General features: G+C 46.3%; 1 protein-coding gene across 6 annotated transcripts in view; it reads right to left on the bottom strand.

The window, feature by feature from the left end:
• Positions 1 to 20,744, bottom strand: part of ATE1 (arginyltransferase 1) — an 88,962-nt gene that overhangs the window by 37,260 nt on the left and 30,958 nt on the right. For 4 of the 6 annotated variants that reach the window (XM_044296650.1, XM_044296654.1, XM_044296649.1 and 1 more), the window contains one exon: positions 19,716 to 19,844. The exons of the other annotated variants lie outside the window; for them this stretch is intronic. In XM_044296650.1, coding sequence (XP_044152585.1) covers positions 19,716 to 19,844 — 129 coding nt within the window. The remainder of the gene's footprint in view (positions 1 to 19,715; positions 19,845 to 20,744) is intronic. 6 annotated transcript variants of the gene reach the window in all.

Genomic DNA, 20,744 nt, shown 5'->3' with positions numbered 1-20,744 from the left:
TTGGGCGGCTCTAAGTTTGGGGCAGGGTTGCCCATCCAGGTACAGAATCTCTTCCAGATCTTTAAGTAAATTGAGAAGGTAACCTTCTTTCTACTCGCTTTTAGGGTGGCTATCACTCGGTCTGAGAGCCCCTGGGACCTCAACCTCTGGACCTCAGGATCCATGCTGACAACTTGAGGAAGCTCGGATCTGGGTGTAGGATTGGCCCCTGGTGAAGCAGGTCCCTCCTGGAAGGAAGAGGCCATGGATCCTCTACTGATAGATTTTTTTAAAGAAGAGAACCAGCTCCTTTTCGGCCAATAGGGGGCTATTAGAATTAGTGTCGTATCTTCTAGGTAGAGTTTCTGGATTATCCTGGGAAGTAGAGGCAAAGGTGGGAATGCATAACTGAGATCCCAGTCCCAATGAATCGTCAGCGCATCCAGCGCCCAGGGATTGTCCTGTGGGTTTAGCGAACAGAACGTTGGTACCTTTGCGTTCTTTTTGGAGGCGAACAGATCCACTTGTGGAGTGCCCCATCTTTCTGCCAAAACCTGAAATACTTCTTGATTCAGGGACCACTCGGTATGATCTATTGACTGGCGACTGGGATAGTCTGCTTCTACGTTCAGTATTCCTTTTAGGTGAATTGCGGAGATAGAACTCACATGGGATTCTGCCCAGTTGAAGATCTTCCTTGCAATAGACATCAGTTTCTCCGATCTCGTGCCTCCCTGGTGAGAGAGATAAGCCACAGTCGTCGTGTTGTCCGAAAGGATCTTTACGTGCTGACCCACCAGAAGGGTCTCTGCAGCCTTCAGGGCTTTCTAGACTGCTTCCAGCTCTCTGAAATTGGAGGACTGAGAGCGGGTTGTTGGAATCCAGGAACCTTGGAACAAATGATCTCCTACTTTCGCTCCCCATCCTTTTCTGCTTGCGTCCGTAAGTACTTGAATGTAGGGAACCTTCTCCCAGGCAACTCCCAAGGACAGATTGCTTGTGTTTTTCCACCAATTCAGGGAGGTCTTCACCGCTAGGGGAATCAGAACTTTGTGATCCAAGGAGGACTGTTTGTTCCAAGTTCTGAGGATCCATGCTTGGAGAGATCGGAAGTGGGCCTGACTCCATGGGACGGACATGATACAAGACGAGAGAAGCCCCAGGAGGCTCATAGCTTCCCTTATGGGACATGACCTCCTGTTCTGGAAACGTCGAACCTGTAATTGAAGGTTTTTGACCTTGTCTGGTGGAAGGAAGGTATGCTGCGTTCGGGAATCCAGGATGACGCCCAAGAACTGGATAGTGCTGGAGGGCACCAGGTTCGATTTTTTTATGTTCACCAACCAACCCAGATCTTGAGTGAGAGACAGGAAGGTTTGTAGGTCTGTTCTGAGTTTGTTCTCCGAATTCCCAATTAGTAGGAAATCGTCCAGGTACGGTATAATCACCAGACCTTTGTGTCTCAGGAAGGCCACCATCTCGACTACCAGCTTCGTAAACACTCTGGGTGCAGATGATATCCCAAAGGGGAGGGCCGTAAACTGGAAGTGATGAGTTACTCCCTTGTGGTCCTGGATGGCGAACCTCAAGAACCTTTGTGACTCTGGATGAATTGGGACGTGATAGTAGGCGTCCTGAAGGTCTACTGAGCACATCAGGGCGTTCCTCCCTATTAACGGAATCAGGGACTTCAGGGATTCCATCCTGAACTTCCGATAAATGACAAACTTGTTCAGGGCTTTCAAGTTTATAATTGTGCGGAATGAGCCCTCTTTTTTCTCTACCAAAAACAGGTTCGAATAGAACCCTTGCCTTTGCTGTGTTGACGAGACTTGTACTATCACGTTCGTCGCCAGAAGACTTTGGACCCCTAGCAGAATCTTTTTGCGCACTTTGGGGGAACTTGGGTTGGTGACAATAAAGCGGTTTGGGGGAGATGAAGAAAGTTCGATGTGGTACCCGGATTTTATTATGTCCCGAACCCAAGGGTTCCGGGTAGTGGACTCCCAAGGAGTCAGAAAATTCTTCAATCTCCCCCCAACTCTGGCGTCACTGCTTGTCCGAGGGCTTATTCTGGGAGGAGGAGGGGTTGTTCCTACCCCTGCCCCCTTTTGGGTAACTCCAGCGTCCTGACTTCCCTTTATCTTTAAAGGGTCTATTCTGGCTGGTGGGGGCCCGAAAAGGATATCTCCTTTTAAAGGGTCTCTCCTCTGGGAACCCCTTTTTTTTGTCCGCCGCTTTCTCCAGGATACGGTCTAGGACGGGCCCAAAGACATATTCCCCGAGAACGGGATGGAGCATAGTTTCATCTTTGATGTGTTGTCACCTGACCAGCTCTTCATCCACAAGGCCCGGCGGGCCGCATTAGAGAGCCCCGCATCCTTTGCCGCAAATCTGACAGACTCGGCTGAGGTGTCTGCCATAAATGCTGTGGCGGATTTCAATAGGGGGAGGGACCTTAGGATCTCATCCCTGGAAGTATTATCTCTGATGTGAGATTCCAGTTCCTCTAGCCACAGCCTCATGGATCTTGCCACTGAGGTAGCTGCGATGTTCGTTTTTAAAGTGAACATCGCCGCTTCCCACGATTTTTTTAGGAGGCTATCTGCCTTCCTATCCATGGGATCACGCAGCTGAGAAGTGTCTTCGAACGGCAAGGCAGTCTTCTTATTGACCTTTGCGACTTGAATGTCGACCTTTGGTGTTTCACTGAAAATTTTTGCTTCGCTTGAGTCAAACAATAGCCGGTTCTTAAAGGACCTGGACACCCCCAACCTCTTTTCCGGGTTGGACCACTCGTCAAGCACCATATCTCGTATGTTCTCGTTTATTGGGAACACCCGGGTCTTTTTAACCCTGAGTCTCCCAAACATCTCATCCTGGACCGAGTGGGCTCTAGGGGTTTCTTCGACCCCCATAGTGGCCCGGACCGCCTTTAGAAGATCTGGCATCTCGTCCAATGAAAAGCAGAATCTTCTATCTGATTCCGAAGTATCAATATCAGAGGAGGCCCCCTCGTCCTCCCAGGCTCTAGATGATGAGGCATCTTCCTCTATCATCTCCGGGTCTGATAAGGAAGGAGATGGACCCCTACGTCTTTTTGGTGGAGGTGCATCCCTGGGTGAAGGCATCTGGGATAAGGAGGTTCTTACTTCCTCATGGATCATGGACCTTAATTCGTTAAAGAAGGAAGGCTGTTCTTCAGCGATAACGCTAGAGATGCAGTCTTTGCAAAGCTTTTTGCGATAGTCGTCCGGAAGCCGTTTAAGGCAGGACACACACTTTGACTGTTTTCTGATTTTTTTCTGGGCCTCCTTAGCGACCTGGGAAGAATAACCCCCATTAGCCATCAAGGTATACATGGAACTAACAGACAGAGGCCCCAAGCCAGAGAAGTGGAGGAGGAGGAACAAGCAACCTGGTACAGTGTCTAGGAACAAGTAACAGGGTGGAACAAAGCGCTTCCCCACAGGGGAACTTACTGCAGGCGGCACAGAAGGGTCTCCAGGGGAGCGGGGTTCGGTCGACATGACTGCACGCTGCTCCGATGTACGCCGGTACACAGACATTCGGCACCGCTGGCGCCGAAAATTTGAATGTGAGACGCCTCTGAATGACGTCACTTCCCTCGTCCACCGGAAGTGACGTCTGCCGCTTTCCTGAAGCGCTTAGGCGCGCACCCGGCGATAGCAAAACAGGCTCGGCGGGAGAACGCGACCCGGGAGCAGGCTCACATATTGTAATGGAGCGAGTCCTCCCTCCTTCGCCCCTGCCCAGCGTTAGTACGAGGACCGCAGGAGGGCAGGGGGAACACCCGGTAGGTGTCAGGACGTTACATTCTCTTCATCTCCCCGCAGGGAGACTCTCTCTGCCCCTGTCCTCTGTAGGGACAGGAAACACTGGTGCTGGTGGTGGGAGGGGGGGATTTAAACCCTCTCTCTGTTCCTGCCCCTACAGAGGTCAGGGGTCAATCTCCTTGTAGCCGTCGTGGTGATGAGGTGGAAAGACTGAACTGAAGACATCCTGATGCATCCTGAACGGATGACTCTCCATTCAGAATGCATTAGGATAAAACTGATCAGTTCTTTTCCGAATTTGAGCCCCTAGGACGGAACTCAGCGCCGGAAAAGAAAAACGCTAGTGTGAAAGTACCATTTAGGCTAGTTTCACACTTGCGGCAGGACGGATCCGACATGCTGTTCACCATGTCGGATCCGTCCTGCGGCTATTTCGCCGTGCCCGCGGACCGCCGCTCCGTCCCCATTGACTATAATGGGGACGGGGGCGGAGCTCCGGCGCAGCACGGCGGTGCACGGAGAAAGCCGCCGGACTAAAAAGCCTGACATGCAGTAATTTTAGTCCGGCGGCCTTTCTCCGTGCACCGCCGTGCTGCGCCGGAGCTCCGCCCCCAGTCCCCATTATAGTCAATGGGGACGGAGCGGCGGTCCGCGGGCACGGCGAAATAGCCGCAGGACGGATCCGACATGGTGAACAGCATGTCGGATCCGTCCTGCCGCAAGTGTGAAAGTACCCTTAGATATTTCCAAAGCCTTTGATAGCATAGATTGGTCTTATCTTTGGATTTTGTAAAACAGTTTTGGGTTTCCCCCAGAATTTATAAGGCTACTTTTTACACTGGCGTTTTGGTTTCTGTTCATCGATGATCAGTTTTAGGCTTCATGCATACGACCGTGCCGTTTTTTTGCGGTCCGCAATGTGAGGATCCGCAAAAGACGGAAGCCGCCCGTGCGCCTTCCGCAATTTGCGTAACGGAATGGGCGGCCCATTGTAGAAATGCCTATTCTTGTCCGCAAAACTGACAAGAATAGGACATGCTATATTTTTTTTGCAGGGCCTCGGAACGGAGCAATGGATGCGGACAAGAAAAGGCATTTTCTATGAGAGTGCCGGCGATGTGCGGTCTGCAAAATGCTGAACGCACATTGCCAGTGTCCATGTTTTGCAGATCTGCAAAACAGATACGGACGTGTAAATAGGCCCTTAGGCTGACATTGCATTTCACTGTCCCCTGCTCCTACCCATAGCTTTCTCCGTCACTAAACTCATCAGAAAGTAGTAAAAAAGGTACCCAAACACCTTCCACAGATGTTGGTCAATCTCTCCAGACTCCCACATACACACTTGGTTCAGACGAAAGTCTTCCCAATCCCACATACATGCTTGGCTTCCAATTGTGTTGTCAATTGGGAAAGAGGAAAAAGCCACGATCAGAGACAGAGGCAAAGGTAAAGAAATAAAAAAATTGGAAGCTTCCCACATTAGATGGTCAGCCACTCCATCTAAATGCCAACAGTACATTAATATATATGTATAGAACAGAAAGAAAAGTCAGGCACCAATCACAAAGGCTCATTCACACGTCAGTGTTTGGTCAGTGATTTCCATCAGTGATTGTGAGCCAAAGCCAGGGTTGGAGCCTCCACAGAGATAAGGTATAAGGCAGGGCTGGCCAACCTGTGGCTCTCCAGCTGTTGTAAAACTACAACTCCCACCATGTCCTGCTGTAGGCTGATAGCTGTAGGCAGACCTGGCATGTTGGGAGTTGTAGTTTTGCAACAGCTGGATAGCCACAGGTTGCCCAGCCCAGGTATAAGGGCTCATGCCCACGAACGTAAGGGCTCTGTGCCTGTGCTGCAAACCGCATCACAGATGTGGACCCATTCACTTGAAGGGGTCTACAAATCCAGAGACGCGGTGCGGAAGCACGGATTGGAACACCACGGAAGCACTACAGAGTGCTTCCGTGGTATTTCTGGCCGTGCCTCCGCACCGCAAATAAGTAGTGCATGCAAGTGAACAGGTCCGCAATCGGCATGCGGCTGCCCCACACTCGGTGCCCGTGCATTGCGGAGCACAATTTGCGGTCCGCAGCACGGGCACGGAGCCCTTACATTCGTGGGCATGAGCACTAAGGAAAAGATCTGCACTTTTTTTGTGTTTAGAGCCGCACCTGGCTTTGGCTCAAAATCACTGATCAAACACTGACGTGTGAATGAGGCGTAAGACCATGATCCATTATTTTCTTTCTGTAGTGTCTATGCATCTCCATGGTAACGACTACAAACAAACCATGTAGTCAGATACTGCAGTCATAAGTCTCCCATCTGTCACTTATTACTTGCTGCTAACCCAACAAAAGTAAGTTAGCAAAGAATTGGAGACAGACAGAAGAGTGAATGACAGCGTTTGTTGTTACCATGGAGACACATTTTCATCTAAGCTGCAGAAAGAAAATAATATTAGATACTTTGCAAAGAGGCTACATACTCGCTACAATTATAAAAAATAAAATAAAAAAAATTGTTGCAAAAATGGACATAGCCTTTAAGGGGCTGCTAATTTTAACTCTCTCATTTGAATACCCAAAACGTTATTCAGAGATATCTCTCAAGGGGATCCATGCACTTTGAAGGGGCAAATGAGCCCAAAACATTAAGATTATCAGGGTCATTTATCAAACTGGTGTAAAGTAGAACTGGCATAGTTGCCTATAGCAACCAATCAGATTCCACTTTTCATTTTGGACAGCTCCTTTGGACAATGAAAGGTGGAATCTGATTGGTTGCTATGGGCAACTATGCCAGTTCTACTTCCCACCAGTTTAATAACCCCATGTGTGTCTATAAAAATAAAAAATAAAATTATCAGTCCGCACTTTTTTTTCCAACCCTTCTCCCTCCTTCACGGTAGAGTGTGGGTAGCTCCCCATACACATTAGATTGTCAGAACCCGCCGTTCTCAGCGGATTTGGCTGACAATACACCTTAATGATTTCTTCCTTCATTGTCCTCACAATATTTGTAGAATCTTTAAAATATTGCAATTATAGCAGATTTCAGAATATTGGAACAGAAAATCTACAATTTTCAAAAGTGTGAAGGCTCAAAGTTCTAGCAGAAATGTGAATTGAATGGATGTTTTCCGCTCCCCCCTGGTTTCCTCTGTATTGAAAGACCACCTTGTGCAATAACCAATAAAGAGACCTCTACCCTTGTCTGACAGCCAATGCAAACATACTCCCCCACCACGGTGCTTCGGTGGCTTCTATTTACAGCAGCCAAGGAAATGGAGGATGCTCAGATTACAGGAGCTCTGTAAAAGGTGGCGGCAGTGCATCATCATGGACCTCCGACTCCACAGCAAAATGTAGACCAAGCTGAGTTTAAGCTCTGTGTCAAGGGTCTATATAGAGATGTTGAGTGCCGGTCATATATATGCAATTAACATCTAGGCAGGTCTAGATCACACAAATGAGATCAATGAAGAAAAAGCTATAAAAGTATTAACTCTGAAAAGCAACACATTCAGGTCACAATGAAGTTTCCACCAAGAAGAAAATGAAGAGCTATAAATTAGCCATTTGTTAGGTCAATCCGGTGCTTAGGAAGTGGTATCTTCTAATGGCGCATAGATATACAATCAAGGCCTAAAGGGCTATTTCTGCATTTATCAATCACAATCTGTCCACTGGTTTGGAGAGGTCAGCATCTGTGGGGGGGTCTTACTGCTGGGATCACCACCAGTCATTAGAAGAGGGGACTCCAACAGAGCTGGAGAAATAGGATGAATGTCTGACATACAAACTTCTCACCACAGTTGCAGTGGAGATTTGAGGTCTCCCATCCTTGCTATGGATACTAGTGGTTATCCATAGAAACATCCATAGAACATAGCATTAAAGGGATTGCCTGAGTGCTTAAAACAGATGATCTATCCTCAGGATAAGTTATCAGTATCTGAACGGTGGGGCCAGATTTTGGGCAACCCCGCCAATCGGCTGTGCTCATTCATTTTGTGGCTCTCAGACAACCCTTTAAAAGGGCATCTGTCAGCAGATTTGTACCTATGACACTGGCTTACCTGTTACATCTGCACTTGGCAGCTGAAGACATCTGTGTTGGCCCCGTGTTCATATGTGCCCGCATTACTGAGAAAACGGATCTTTTAATATATGCAAGTGATCCTCTAGGAGCAACGGGGGCGTTACCGTTACACCTACAGGCTCTACTCTGTCTGCAACTGCTGCGGCCCCTGCACCTTGATCGACAGGACCAGGCAGTGAAAAGGTGAATATGCCCGGTCCTGTCAAAGAGGAGAGGGCGCGGCAGTTGCAGAGAGAGCAGAGTCTTTAGGTGTAACAGCAACGCCCCCGTTGCACCTAGAGACTCATTTGCATATAACTCATTTTTCCCAGCAATGTTGGCACGTATGAACATGGGACCATCGCAGATGTCTTCAGCTGCTGAGCGCACACATAGCAGGCCAGATGGTGTCATAGGTACAAATCTGCTGACATAAAAGGACAACTCAAGTAATTCACTATTTATTTATTTTTTGCGCTATTGTAAGAGAAACGCCCAAGTGTATCGCACTTTTGATAACCTCCGCTACATGCAGAACGAGATGGAAGGAACCGAAAATCAAGACGTGTTTTGACTCTAACAAATGCATACTTCATCTTCCAATAAAGCCTTGTGCCACTTGGCAGTACGAGCTGGAACTGCAGTAAAGTCCGAAAAAAAAAACTCACTCGCACCTACTCTGCCATTTTTACTGTTTGAAAAGTTAATAAACTTGTTACCTTGTGAAACAAAGGCGGCTTTGCTGGAAATGGTGAGTGCCTCCTGTTACAGGACCTGCAGTCCTTACGGTGCAGCAATGAGGTTGTAAAGCGGCTCAGAAGGCCGCACGCAGGACCCGCTTCAAGTAAACCTCATCTACAACGTTGCACAGCCAAATCTGCAGAGCACATTAGGGCAGAAGACGTTAACGCTACTCAGACCAAAAAAAAAAACGACAAAGTGTGGTGCCGCCTCACGCACACAGCAATTAATAGGAATTGCAGAGACAAAACAGAAGCCGCAGAGGTTCACGTCTATGCAAACCGCCGATGCTTCTTGTGTACTTTGGAAGCTCCAGTAAGTGAACGAGCCAAAGAATCCTCCGAAATGCCGTGGTTAATTGAAGAAAGGCATTTGTAAATGGAAGGTGTGGTGAGGAAATGGAGAGGTTGTCAAGAGGAACGGTAAGCCGTAGACGCAGGCGAAACACGCAAACTGTATAGAGGTTATAAGTCCGGACGCTGCTCCATATGGCAGGCTGCGGTGGATATGAGAAGGCTAGGGACATGAAGAAACTGTCCTCGCAGCATGGAGCCTCGCAAATTACACCAAGTCTTAATAAATACATATATTCTACATAAAATGCCAATTCTGAGCCTTCTTTTGTTAGAATGATCCTCTGTTATTCCTCCCATCAACTGATGACTGGGTGTTACCATTCCCCCTTTTTAACGGGGTGTATTCCTACACTGTCTAATCAGCACTGACCGTGTAGGCACATTCCTGCTGACAAGGCGAATGGTAGCAGCTGTTTATTCAAACATTTTTAGGAGGAATAATAAAAGTATAAGGAAAGTTACTCCAAAATCGTTAAAGGAGTAAACCGGGTCATCATTAACACATCAGCAGGGGTCCAAGTCCCTGCATCCCTGCCGATCCTCTGTTTCAGGAAGCCGATGGGATCGCCAGAGCGCTGATGAGCGATTCAGGCTCCCGGCAGCTTTCCAAGGACAGCGCCGCACATTGTATAGTGGCAGTGCTTGGTATTGCAGCTCAGCTCCATTGACTTGAATGGGGATCAGCAGCAACTAGGGCAGTCCATGTGACTGATGTACAGTGATGTCACTGGCCTAGGAAGAGGCAGTAGCTACAGGAACGTTTCAGATCCCTTAGGGTACTTTCACACTAGCGTTATTCTTTTCTGGTATCGAAATCCGGTAAAGGGTATCAATACCAGAAAAAAAAAAAAAAAGCACCAGTTTTGTCCTAATGCATTATAAATGGAAAGCAATCCGTTCAGTGTGCATCAGGATGTCTTCCGTTCCGTCCCTTGTACGGTATTAGACCGGACAAAATACCGCAGCTTGCAAAATCCCAGAATAATACCGCACTTGCCGGAACCGGCATTAATTTCCATAGAGATGTATTAATGACAGATTCAGTACCAAGTGTTGCGGAAATTGCCGCATCGCCGGAGCCGGTTTTCCGGTCTGCGCATGCGCCGGACTTTTGATCTTTGAAAAAATTTCAATACCGGATTCTTTATTCCGGATTCGGTATATCACCGGATCAGTCTAACAGATCCAGAAAATAAAGCTATCCGTTTGTACACTGCTTCCTGGAACTGCCTGCCGGATTCTAACAACGCTAGTGTGAAAGTACCCGAACCTCCAGCTACTGTAAAAGTACATCTACAGGCATAGGCTACAACAGCACGCTGAGAGTTGTAGTAACAGACTGCGGGCCAGGTGCTGGCGACTGCCCTAGACAGGAGACAGAATAGATGCTGATGGGTCTACAGGGCAAATCACAGGCATCAATCATTGCATGGCGCGTCACCACTGAAATGAAGGACATAGAGACACATCTAAAAAATAAAAACTCAATCTAGGCCCAAACGACAGTGAAGTTCAAAGTTACCCCTCGACGTCTAAACTATCTTCATCAACGTCGTCATACAATGCATTTCAGATTATGGGGTTCACAGTAAAATATAACAAGGATAGGCTATAATCTACAATTGTTTTATGGCGGCTGAGAGTCCAAGGGTCTGCAGTGAAGGGTTAAATACAAGTGAAGAGCGGGCGGGGGAGAGCTGGAAAGAAGGCATTCCATCACTATGCTGGCCTGCTTCCTTGCACATGCTGTTACTGCACAATGTCAAAGCTGTGATTGTCCCTTGGAGCTGGAACGGGCCGCGCTGGGCCCGATGTGCTTGCCTCCTGCATTTCCGTTTCACTGGCGGGTGGCTGTGGTTTAGAAAGCACGCAAAGTGTACCCCTTCAGAAGGAAGAGAGGGGGGGTGGCTGAGCTAATGTAGTACAGGAGAACAGAGGGACGCTTGTTCACCTTCTCCCAACAAGCTCCACAGTGCACTAAATCGAAGCACAGAAACCAGGCTATATTTAAAGGTCTCGCCTGTCCACAGACCTAGCATGGAGGACAGGGGCCGGAGTGTGTCCTGGAACAGCAAGGGGAAAGGCTCTTGAGGAAAACCATTTAAGGCCTCATGCACACAAACTTATTTTCATTACATGTCCGTTCCGTTTTTTTTTTTTGCAGACCGTATATGGAACCATTCATTTCAATGGCTCCGCAAAAAAACGGAAGGTACTCCATGTTCATTCCGTTTCCGTATTTCCATTCCGTAAAGAATAGAACATGTCCTATTATGGTCCGCATTATGCACAAGGATAGGACTGTTCCATTAGGGGCCAGCTGTTCATTTTCACAAAACACGGAATGCACACGGACGTCATCCGTATTTTTTGCGGACCGCAAAATACATACGGTTGTGTGCATGAAGCCTAATGCTCATTTTGTTCTGACAGTTGCAGATTTACAGCATCAGGACTAGTGCTATAAACTATAGCGCTCGGGACAAGGTGATCGGCTCCAGGCTCAGCAACAATGACCGCTGAACCAGATTTCCTAGTCCGAAAGGCATTGCTGATGGAGGCATCTGGTATGTTTCACATCATATCAGATATATAGATCGTTGGGGGTTTACATAGGGCAAAAGCCCCTAGTCATACCACCGCTGCATTCGCATGGGGCACTTGCGGACCACCATTCTTGCGATCTCTGGTCAGGCCCCACTTATCCTGTGGACATACAAACTTTTTATTGTTTTTGGCTTGTGCAAAATACTATTAGTTCAATATACTAGAAACAATTTTTGGTGTGTTTTTTAAAGGGTGTCCGTCAGCAGATTTGTACCTATGACACTGGCTGACCTGTTACATGTGCGCTTGGCAGCTGAAGGCATCTGTGTTGGTCCCATGTACATATGTGCCCGCATTGCACATATGAACCACATGTAACGGGTCAGCCAGTGTCATGGGTACAAATCTGCTGACAGATGGCCTTTAAATCTTTCCTGCGCTTTTTATTTCCATAGAGAAGCCTATGGGGAAAAAATAAATGCTAAAACAGCACCTATAATACAATTTACATTTATCTACTGCTGTGCATTTTTAAAATTTAAATCCGTATTTAAATCCAATGTGTTGCAGCATGTAGCAGTGACACCATTGACTTTCATTACAAAACAATTTTGCACTACTTTTCGGCAACACGTCGCTGTGTAGCCCTAGCCCTGTGGGGTGGGCTTTGGGTATTTCTGGGCAAATTTTGCTCTTAACCACCTCCCGTCACACTAACGCCGAAAGGTGTGACTGCGGCGGCTCTCCCAGGTCACGCTAACGGCGAAAGGAGTCATCTAGCGTGAGCCAAGATTTCCTGTGAACGCGCGCTCACAGGAGCGCACATTCACAGGATCGCAAGGTAAACGAGTTGATCTACAGCCTGCCAGCAGTGATCATTGCCAGGTGCGATTTTTTTTAACCCTAGAAAAGGTATATTAGACGCAGTTTGGTTAACAGCGTCTGATATACCTGCTACCTGGTCCTCTGGTGGTCCCTTTTGCTTGGATCGACCACCAGAGGACTCAGGCAGCTCTATAAGTAGCACCAATCACCACACTACACTCCCCCTGTCATTTATTAACCCCTTATTAACCCCTGATCACCCCATATAGACTCCCTGATCACCCCCTGTCATTGATCACCCCTCCTGTAAGGCTCCATTCAGACATCCGTATGTGTTTTGCGGATCCGCACATTGCCAGAACTATATAGAAAATGCCTTTTCTTGTCCGCAATTGCGGACAAGAATAGGACATGTTCTATAGGCTCTACAAAAAACGCAGTGTTCGCCCGATCAGGCCTGATCTTGTGCGCACATATGCGTTCAGTGACAGAATATATTTTTTTCTGATCACTGCAAAAACACCGTAAAATCGCTGCGGCGCTATAAATATCACTTTTGAGGGGCATGGCGAGTTCATAGAAGATTTTTTTTTTAGGGCACAAGTTACCGGAAATTAATTATTTTTTTAGTTTTTTTCTTACAGAGTCTCATATTCCACTAACTTGTGACAAAAAATAAAATCTTACATTAACTCACCATACCCCTCACGGAATCCAAATGCGTAAAAATGCCCTGTGAAATCCTAAGGGCTGTTTCACACGAGCGGATGCCGTGGTTGACATCCGCTCCGTGAATTACAGCCAAGACCTGATGCGGACTGCAGAGGCACAGAGCGGTAACATGACTGATAATGCTCCGTGCCTCTCTGTGACCTCTTTACTACTAAATCACAGTGACAACTTTATCTCACTGTGATTTTGTAGTAAAGAGATCACAGAGAGGCACGGAGCATTATCAGTCATGTTACTGCTCCGTGCTTCTGCTGTCCGCATCGAGTCTTGGCTGTCATTCACGGAGCGGATGCCACGCACGGCATCCGCTTGTGTGAAACAGCCCTAAAGGTACTCATTGGAATTTGGGCCCTTTTGCGCACCTAGGCTGCAAAAAAGTGTCACACATGTGGTATCGCCGTACTCAGGAGAAGTAGGGCAATGTGTTTTGGGGTGTATTTTTACATATACCCATACTGTGTGTGAGAAATCTCTCTGTAAATGACAACTTTTTACATTTTTTTATACAAAGTTGTCAATTTACAGAGATATTTCTCTCACCAAGCATGGGTATATGTAAAAATACACCAAAAAACACATTGCCCAACTTCTTCTGAGTACGGCGATACCACATGTGTGACACTTTTTTGCAGTCAAGATGCGCAAAGGGGCAGGGCCGGTGCTACCATAAGGCAGACCAAGCGGCTGCCTTAGGGCGCACCCTGGGGGAGGGCGGAAAAATGTGACATGGAGGGGGAGATATGTGACATAGGGGGGTGATTTGACATGGAGGGGGAGAAATGTGACATGGGGGCATGATGGCTTACATGGGGGGCATGATGGCTTACTTGGGGGGCATGATGGCTTACATGGGGGGCATGATGGCTTACATGGGGGGCATGATGGCTTACATGGGGGCTGATGGCTTACATGGGGGGCATGATGGCTTACATGGGGGGCTGATGGCTTACATGGGGGGCTGATCTGAGGTCTGATTAACATGGGGGTCTGATTGCTGGTCTGACCTGAGGTGGGGGCCCCCCCTCGCAGGTGAGCTGCGAGAGGGAGGGGGCCAAAACGTAGCTTCGCTTGTGTTGGCAAAAATCCTTGCACCGGCCCTGCAAAGGGGCCAAAAGTCCATCGAGTACCTTTAGGCTTTACAGGGTTGCTCACAATTTAGCCCCGCCCAAAATGCCAGAACAGTAAACACACCCCACAAATGACCCCATTTCGGAAAGTAGACACCCCAAGGTATTCACTGAGTGCATAGTGAGTCCATGGGAGATTATATTTTTTTTTTGCCAGAAGTTAGCAGAAATGGAAATTTTATATATATATTTTTTTTCCTCAGAAAGTGTTATTTTCCGCTAACTTGGGAATTTTTTTTTAATCATACATGAACTCGCTATGCCCCTCACGGAATATGTTGGGGTGTCTTATTTCTAAAATGGGGTCATTTGGGGGGTATTTATACCATCCTGGCATTCTAACACCCCAAGAAACATGACAGGTGCTCAGAAAGTCAGAGCTGCTTCAAAATGCAGAAATTCACATTTTTGTACCATAGTTTGTAAACGTTATAACTTTTGCGCAAACCAATAAATATACACTTATTGCATTTTTTTTTTATCAAAGACATGTAGAGCAATAAATTCTGACACAAACTTGTATAGAAATGTAATTATGTTTGAACAATTTAACCAGAGAAAGTTAAAAATACCTTTTTTTTTTTTTTTTTTTTTTTTTTTAGAAAATTGCAGCCTATTTTGATTAATATCGGAAAAACGAAAAATCTCAGCAGCAATCAAATACCACCAAAAGAAAGCTGTATTTGTGACAAAGGAGGTAAAATTAATTTGGGTGGTAAGTTGCATGACCAAGCAATAAACCGTTAAAGTTGTGAAGTGCCGATTTGTAAAAAAAAGGGCCTGGTCACTAGGGGGGTATAAACCTGTGGTCCTTAAGTGGTTAATGAGGCTCCACTGGAACATAATGATTGCCCCTGGTACGATGGCTAAACCAGGTACAGGCGCTGCAGGGGAAATGTTAATAAACTGTGCCATGTCAAGATGTGTTGAATGTCTTCTTACCTAAGGACCCCCTAGTGCTCTTGCTCAATGTGGTCCTGGAGGCGGTTAGGCTGTTTCTCCACCTTTTGACGGCTGCCAAATGCCTTATATCTCATTACTGGAGAAGAAGTGCTCCATCCTCAAAATCTGAGCTTAAGGCCTCATGCACACGACCGTATTTTGTTTCCGTGTCCGATCTGTTTTTTTTGCGGATAGGATGCGGACCCATTCATTTCAATGGGTCCGCAAAAAACGCTGTCCGCATCAATATGTCCGTTTCATTGCTCCGCAAAAAAAATAAAAAAATAGTACATGGGCATTATTACAACGGATTTGCAAAAAAAAAAAAAAAAAAGGATGCCATATGCAACGTCATCCGTTTTTTTTGTGGATCCACAATTTGCGGACCGCACGGTCGTGTGCATGTAGCCTTATGCTCAAATTCAGTTGCCCTTCAGAGACTACCAAATTCTTGAAGACATGGCAGGCTTGGGGCTCCTGTGCATCCAGATGGAGAGAAGTCCTCCCCCCACCCCCCTACCCCTTTTTTCGCTTACCTTTTATTTTGCTGTCTATTAGGCTCCGATCACACGTCCGCAGTGTATTGCGGATCTGCAATACACCCGGCCGGCACCCCCATAGAAATGCCTATTCTGCTGACAAGAATAGGACATGTTCTATTTTTTTTTCCCCAGAGTCGCGGACCGGAAGATCAGCAGCGAGCTCCGGAAATGCAGACAGCACACTGTGTGCTGTCCGCCTCCATTCCGTCCCAATAGAGAATGAATGGGTCCGCACCCAATCCACACAATTGCGGCACGGATGCAGACCAAAATTGCGGACGTGTGAATGGAGCCTAGGCAAAAGTGTAACATTTCTGATATGCGAATGGCTTGTATTTTGGTCCTACTGTGTTAGGCTGACCGAATCTTTGTATGTTCCATTTTGTTACGTTAAAGCTCAAAATATAAAACTTTATAAACATTACAATTGGAAAAAAAACGGTGCCATGTGATACATGGGCGCACAGTTTCCTGCCACTCTATGCAGCTGCTCTGGCTAACAGAAATTAGCGAATAGAACAACCCTTGAAGTTGGTTGGAGATGTATCAAATATTTTAAAAAGTGCAGTTGCCATTGGTAACGGAGTCAGGTTGCTGCTCCCATTTTCTAAAGGGTATATGAAAAAGGGCTGGACCGTGACCGGTTGCTAGGAATAAATGTTCCTAGTCTCTGCAGACACACACGTGTATGTTACTGCTGCCAAAGTCTCCAACATACTGCCTTCCAAAGAAAACTTCAAGTGGGCAACGGAGCCCAGCAATTGGCATCCAAATTAAAAAGATACACAAATAAAAAAAATCCCATCTTAAATCACCAAACTAAACTACTGCCAATAAGAGGATATGGCGGTTTAGCAAGGTGTTGTGGGGTATAAACTAAGCGATAAATCAGACTCTGCAGCCCTTCCAGCTCAAGCAGGGCGCACGAGATACGGCTAAGGATAAATTCTATTTGTTACAGAAATTTCTGCAACTATTAACACATTTTAACCATCCGAATGGAGTTGCTCCTGCAGCAATCCTATGTTTTTCTGCAGGCCCCATTCACATGAAAAGAACTCAATTTTAGCCGCAGAAAACAAAAAAGTGTTAAAGGGGTTGTTGCTAGCTGAGGTCTGGGGGACGACACCTCCAAACCGTTTTGGGTGTAGCTCCATCACTGGATGTCAGCGCCGGACCTACCCGGCACCATTAAAGGGGTATTCCGGTTATAACAAGGTATGCCCTATACACAGGATAGGGGATAACCATCAGATCGGTGGGGGTCCTACTGAACGTACCCCGTGGAGTCCCCTTGAAATGGACGGAGTGCCGCCATTCCATTCATTTCTAAGGGAGCTCCAGAGATAGCCAAGAGCAGTATTCTGCCATCTATGGAGCTCCCATAGAAATGAAAGGAGTGGCTGCATGCATTTCCGGCCAGCCACTCTGTCCATTTCAGGGTACGGCACGCCCCCTCCCCCCATTCTCGAGATCAATGGGGGTCCCAACTTTAGGACACCCACCAATCTGAGGGGGATAACTTGTTATAACCGGAATAACCCTTTAACCTTGTAGTTGAGGGAGCCATTACAGCAGTGCTGCTCACACTGAATTCAAACACCACATTTCTAAAAAAAATGCGTGGAATCTTGATGCAGATTAGGCTACATGCACACGACCGTATGCCATCCGTTTTTTTTTTTTGCGGATCCATTGTAACAATGCCTAAAACGGACAAGAATAGGACATGTTCTATTATTTTTTTGCGGGGCTACGGAACGACATACTGATGAGGACAGCACACTGTGTGCTGTCCGCATTTTTTGCGGACCCATTGAAATGGATGGGTCCGCATCATATCAGAGGAAAAAAAAAAAATCGAAAAAAAAACAAAAAAACACGGAACGGACACGGAAACAAACAACGTTCGTGTGCATGAGGTCTAATGCGGCAATATTTTCCGCATGCTAATACATGTGAACATACCCTAAGGGTTATCCCAGAGGCGGCAACATTTTTCAGCAAGTGCATCCACAGTGGATTGTGCTGCAGTTTTCATCCATGCTAGTGGTAAAGTGCCAGTCCACAGCACTTCAGTAACGGCATGCATCAGGACAAAATTTTGTCAAATCTTGTACTGTGCTGCATTGCTCTGCGGATTTTACCTGTGCTAATCTGCGGGTAAAATCCTCCATGTGTGAAACAACCAAGTGTCCATTTGAAAGGCTTGCTTTACTGCTGAGGACCTGCCAACAAAGACTCTGCGCAGTGGTTGGCACTTACAGTGTTGAGTGCCAACCGCAAGCACTTTTGGGGGAGCTTTCTTGCATGGACCATAACCACAGTGAAATACAGAGGCGATCTGTGCGCTGATCGCAGGAGGGCAGGAGTTCTAAGTGATGAGCTGGGGACAAGGGCTACAGTTCAGTAGTGGTTTAATTATTGGGATATTGGAACAGAATTTATTTTTATAGCAGAATATCATCAAATAGTTATAACCATTTCCAACTCTGCATTCTCAACATACAGACCAACCTTCAACTTACTGCTGGAAAAATATTATCCGTCTGCATTTTGAAGGGGTTGGTAAACAGCATGGAGGTAAAACGCAGAATTAGGAAAAAGCGAACTGTCAGCAACCCACCGCCATGAAAACATCCACTTTTTGCGGTGTGTAAACAGCTTTTCTAATAGCAGACTGGAAAGCATCACCCACTGTTAAAGAGGTAATATCACCACAGACAATCCCTTTAAGGGTCCAGCAGCGTTGGATTTTTCCCATTCACGTTTTGCGCCCACAGCAAACATGCGAGTTTCACTGAAACCCCATTCATTCCGAAGGCAGTCCTCTACACTGCGATACTTGGGCGTGCAATGTGTTGGTCCCAAAAGCGCCATGTAGCCGTACCCTATTATGAGGGGCAGCGCCAGCAGTTAATTTTGCCTGCAGCAACTGGGACACTGCCAAAAAAAAATAATAATGCATCAACAATGGACATGCTGCAGATTTCAAAATCTGCACAGCAGGTCAATTTCCGCACCAAAGAAAAAAAAAAAAGCAACGTGAACATGAGATTTGTCTAGTCTCATACTGTATTATAAAATGTGCACAGAAACGATGCGCATAATCCGCACTGGTCTGCAACCAAACATTTTGATTGTACTAAAATCTGAATAAAGCCCCGATGTGAAGATCTTTAGACAATGGACACGGTTTTCCTTCCTTGTTCAGAATAACAGAAATAATCTGACTGGATGCTTTTATGCATGAGAACTATTGTGTGAAATAGCTGACTGGTGTATAAGAATAATGCTGTGACTTATTGCTCCGGTAGAGGCAGACAGAGCAGTTCTCAATGCCGCAGTAACCTCACTCTAGCAATCTAAAGAATACTTATGTAATTCTATTCTTGTAGTTGTAGTTCCACATTCAGCTCATCACCATTAGAGTAACTTTGTGTTCCTACTGCAAATATATTGCTTGGCATCAACTGCACGATATGTCAACTCAAGAAGCAGCCACAGAATATTTTCTATTGTCTGCGCAAAATTTATGCAAACAGGCCTTACCACACAATTACCAGTTGTGTTTGTAGACATGGTACACAGAAGCCAAACTACAGATCAGCTATAAGGCATGCCAAGCTTGAGGAGAAAAAGTCATCATCTATTTCGTAGTAGTTTGCGACAGAGAAGGCTGTTCTTTCCCAGCAGCAATTCATCAGACTGCGCCATATTTACAGCTATGGGGGCCTTCCGTGTTCTTAACAAGCAGGAATGAGTCACAAGCAAGAGTGCGTAAAACCTGATCTGGACATCTTCAGAAAAAGGGACCATAAAATATACTGGAAAAGTCGGAGCAAAGAGTCTTATACACCTTACAGGAAAAATATGACTCATTAGCCATGCTACACTTGATGCAAAAGACGACGTGTGAGGGAAAGGTCAGTCGTGTCTAGAGAGTTCCATGACGATCCATGCAGAAATTGAAGGGGGGAAAAAAAAAAAGAGGAGAAGAAAAAGGACACAAAACATACAGTTACAGCAGACAGGCAATACCTCTGAGGGTTGGCATTCATAAGGAAGGTCCTTGTGCACGCTCATCTGATACTTGGCATAAAGAGCGGCTGAAGAGTCGAAGGAAGCCACAAATTCAGGATCCTCCATGGAGACTGGAACTAACTTGACCTTCAGGGGCAAGGGAAAGTCCAGCTTAGCTACAGAAAAACACAACTGACAGCACTTCCGAAGTGATCAATCTAGATGGAATGTACGGGCGCCGTAAATGGTCACCTGCTACAATGGGAATAAAACATACATGAATAACAATAAACATCAGAGAAAAGTCATGGCTCCAAGTGTCTGCATCATCAGATGTTCCTTCTTTGCCAAGAATCTGTTACCTGTAATTTGTAGGGTTACAAAGACACACTTGGCAGATAGCCTGCCAAATAATGCACACCATTATACTAGGTATATCAATGCAAAAAACACTGCGCTCCGGTGTAATTCTCAGCTTTTTTTTTCTTCCCTTTCTGTGGGTGGGCAGCAGCTCGTCAAGCACACGCAACTCCAGGAGTGCCCCACAGTCAACTCTTGTTAATTCCTTCCTACCCATTCACCAAAAATATTCTGGCACACACACCACGAGAGTCCACTAATAAATAGCACTTTAGTATGTAATGCTCCTCTAAATTTCCTTTTTCTGTATAGAGAGACGTAGCTATATAATTTCCATGAATTTAGAAGAACGGGTGAATCACTAATCTAGCACTAGTCCAGCACAGAGGTGAGGAAGAGAGCAGGGGAACTGCAGAGCATTTTAGTCCACCTCTGAATTCAGGAGATGGTGGACAAGAATTTTAGCCACATGAGAAACAGCAGGGGGCGCTATCAGAGATCAAAACGTAATGCACAAATAGAAACGAGAAAGAACAATTTTCTTATTGGACATATATTGCACTAATATTTCACTTGAAATGCCCTATTCACTGTATAGGAATACTTTTCATGGCATAACCCCTTTAAGGCTACTTTCACACTAGCGTTCGATCGGATCCGTTCTGAACGGATCCGATCATAATAATG

This window comes from Bufo gargarizans, chromosome 6, assembly GCF_014858855.1.
Source record: "Bufo gargarizans isolate SCDJY-AF-19 chromosome 6, ASM1485885v1, whole genome shotgun sequence".
Classification (NCBI taxonomy): Eukaryota; Metazoa; Chordata; class Amphibia; order Anura; family Bufonidae; genus Bufo; species Bufo gargarizans.
Note: the sequence above shows the minus strand (reverse complement) of the source record. Positions and strands in the feature narration are given on the sequence as shown.